The 2,241-nt window shown below is 62.7% G+C and overlaps 1 protein-coding gene across 1 annotated transcript in view; it reads left to right on the plus strand.

Moving 5' to 3' along the window:
• Nucleotides 1-267: 267 nt before the first annotated feature.
• Nucleotides 268-2,241, plus strand: part of LOC104464158 (dual specificity testis-specific protein kinase 1-like) — a gene marked incomplete at its 3' end in the record, with an annotated part of 2,285 nt that continues 311 nt past the window's right edge. The window contains exons 1-6 of the mRNA XM_010076794.1: nt 268-422; nt 534-582; nt 818-964; nt 1,132-1,214; nt 1,558-1,648; nt 1,903-1,986. Of these exons, the coding sequence (XP_010075096.1) occupies nt 268-422; nt 534-582; nt 818-964; nt 1,132-1,214; nt 1,558-1,648; nt 1,903-1,986 (609 nt within the window). The remainder of the gene's footprint in view (nt 423-533; nt 583-817; nt 965-1,131; nt 1,215-1,557; nt 1,649-1,902; nt 1,987-2,241) is intronic.

Genomic DNA, 2,241 nt, shown 5'->3' on the forward strand with positions numbered 1-2,241 from the left:
TGCAGCAGGGTTGGGGTCATAGCTCTCTCGGAGGGCTGGGCAGTGTAGCTTGTGGGGGGAGCACAACAAGCAGGGTGCCCCGGGGAGGATGGGGGCATGCATCATCGGCACTGGGGGTACTTGGGGTGCTGCTGGGCCAGGAGAGCGCCCCCAGCCCTAGCAGTCCGTGGAGTGCCCCATTCCTTGGGTGTTTGGGTGCTCAGCTCCTACCTCTTGGGCTGGGGTGGGCACCAGGTGCAGACTGGTGTCTGGTGGCTGCGGAGACTCATGGGACTGAGCCTCCCCTGCACCCCCCTCCAGGTGCGGCACCGTCAGTCGGGGCAGATCATGGTGCTGAAGATGAACAAGCTGACCAGCAACCGGGGCAATATGCTGCGGGAGGTACAGCTGATGAACCGCCTCTCGCACCCCAACATCCTCAGGTAGGACCCGCTCCCCCACTGCCATCTGTGGTCAGAGCTGCCACCAGGGCTGGGCGAGCTCCGGGGGCTGGCCCGTGTCGCAGCCACCCTCAGGTCCCCTCTGTCTTGCAGGTTCATGGGGGTGTGCGTGCACCAGGGACAGCTGCATGCGCTGACGGAGGTGAGAGCGGGGTGGCAGCCGCGAGTCTTGGGGTTCCTGCAAGCAGGGCCTGGGGAGGGGACAGCAATGGCTGCAGGGACACATTCTTGGCCCATGGCACATGTGCAGGGCAAGGTCTGCAGGGTGGCTGTGCAGTGGGGTGGTTGGAGGATGTGTTGGGATGAGAGATAAGGCATCCAGCTTTGTGGGACCAAGGGGGAGGACAGCGATACAATGGCCTGGCTCTTCCCATCAGTACATCAATGGTGGTAACCTGGAGCAGCTGCTGGACAGCCCTGTGCTCCTCTCCTGGTCCGTGCGTGTCAAGCTGGCCCTCGACATTGCCCATGGACTGCGCTACCTGCACTCCAAGGGCATCTTCCACCGTGACCTCACCTCCAAGGTATAGGATGCTCCAAGGCTTCCCATTTCACTCCTTGTCCAATACCCAGTGTGCTGCCTCAGGCATGGCCAACATGGGGCTGCTCTGTACCGGGGCATCTGGGGAGCAGTGGCCGGCAAGGTGGGGCTGGCGTGATTGGTGTGACAGGGGTCCTGCTGTGTCCCCAGAACTGCCTGGTGCGCTGCGAGGCCAATGGCTACACGGCTGTGGTGGGTGACTTTGGCTTGGCAGAGAAGATCCCGACCTACAGGTGAGTGGGCAGTGTCCACCTGTGCATCCCTATCCTTGCAATTGGTGTTTTCCAGCCCACTTGGAGCAGGAGTTGGGAAGGGGTGGATATTTGGGGTACAGCTGGAAGGGCAGGGCGGGTGGAGTCCCGGAAAGTGGAGTCTTGGGGGAAGATGGGACACATTTGGGGCTGCCTAGGAGGGAATGTAGAAGGAGATGGTGTGGGTGGGGAGAGACGGGTTCGTGGGATGCATGGAGGAGGCTTAGCCTGGGAAGGCAGGCAGAGATGGCGATCTGGGCTGCCCCAGCAGGAGGATGGGAGGTGGGAAAGGGGCAGCGGGCTGATGTCCTATTGTGTCCCCCAGTGAGGGCAGTGAGAAGGAGCCGCTGGCTGTGGTGGGGTCCCCATACTGGATGGCGCCTGAGGTGCTGCGAGGGGAGATCTACAACGAGAAGGTGAGGCTCTGCAGCTGCTGCGTATGGGGCTTTGTCAAAGCTTGTGCCACCGCCGGCAGTTTGCAGGATTTATGCCTCTGGGTGTGGTGGGACACAGAGGGAAGGAGCTGGCTGTCCTTGGGTGGAGCAGTGGCAGGGACCCTGGGGTGACTCCATGGGGGAGGAGGGAGGAGGGGGGCTGTGGGTTCACAGAAGGGTGGGCATGTCACCTTGGGACCCCAGAGTCCCCCCTGCTGACACCCTGCTCTCTGCAGGCTGATGTTTTTGCCTATGGCATCATCTTGTGTGAGACCATCGCTCGTGTCCCCGCTGACCCTGACTACCTGCCCCGCACTGAGGTGCGTTCTGGGGATGGGGACACGGAGGTAGGGCAGCAAGCAGCGGCACCAGGGCTGGGGCTGCTTTGCTGAATGAGGGGGACCGCCCTCCTGTGCAGGGCAGAGCCCCGTGTACAGGAGCTGCCCTGCATCTTGGGGCAGGGGTGTCACGTCCCAGACATCTCCTGGCAGCAAGTGCTTCTCCCCAGGGAGGGATGCTTTCTACCTGTCCTTGGGAGCGTGGAGTTGGGCTGGGTGGGAGGGAGGGGGTGGTAG

The sequence above is a fragment of the Pterocles gutturalis genome, unplaced genomic scaffold (genome assembly GCF_000699245.1).
Source record: "Pterocles gutturalis isolate BGI_N339 unplaced genomic scaffold, ASM69924v1 scaffold4183, whole genome shotgun sequence".
NCBI classification, from domain to species: domain Eukaryota; kingdom Metazoa; phylum Chordata; class Aves; order Pterocliformes; family Pteroclidae; genus Pterocles; species Pterocles gutturalis.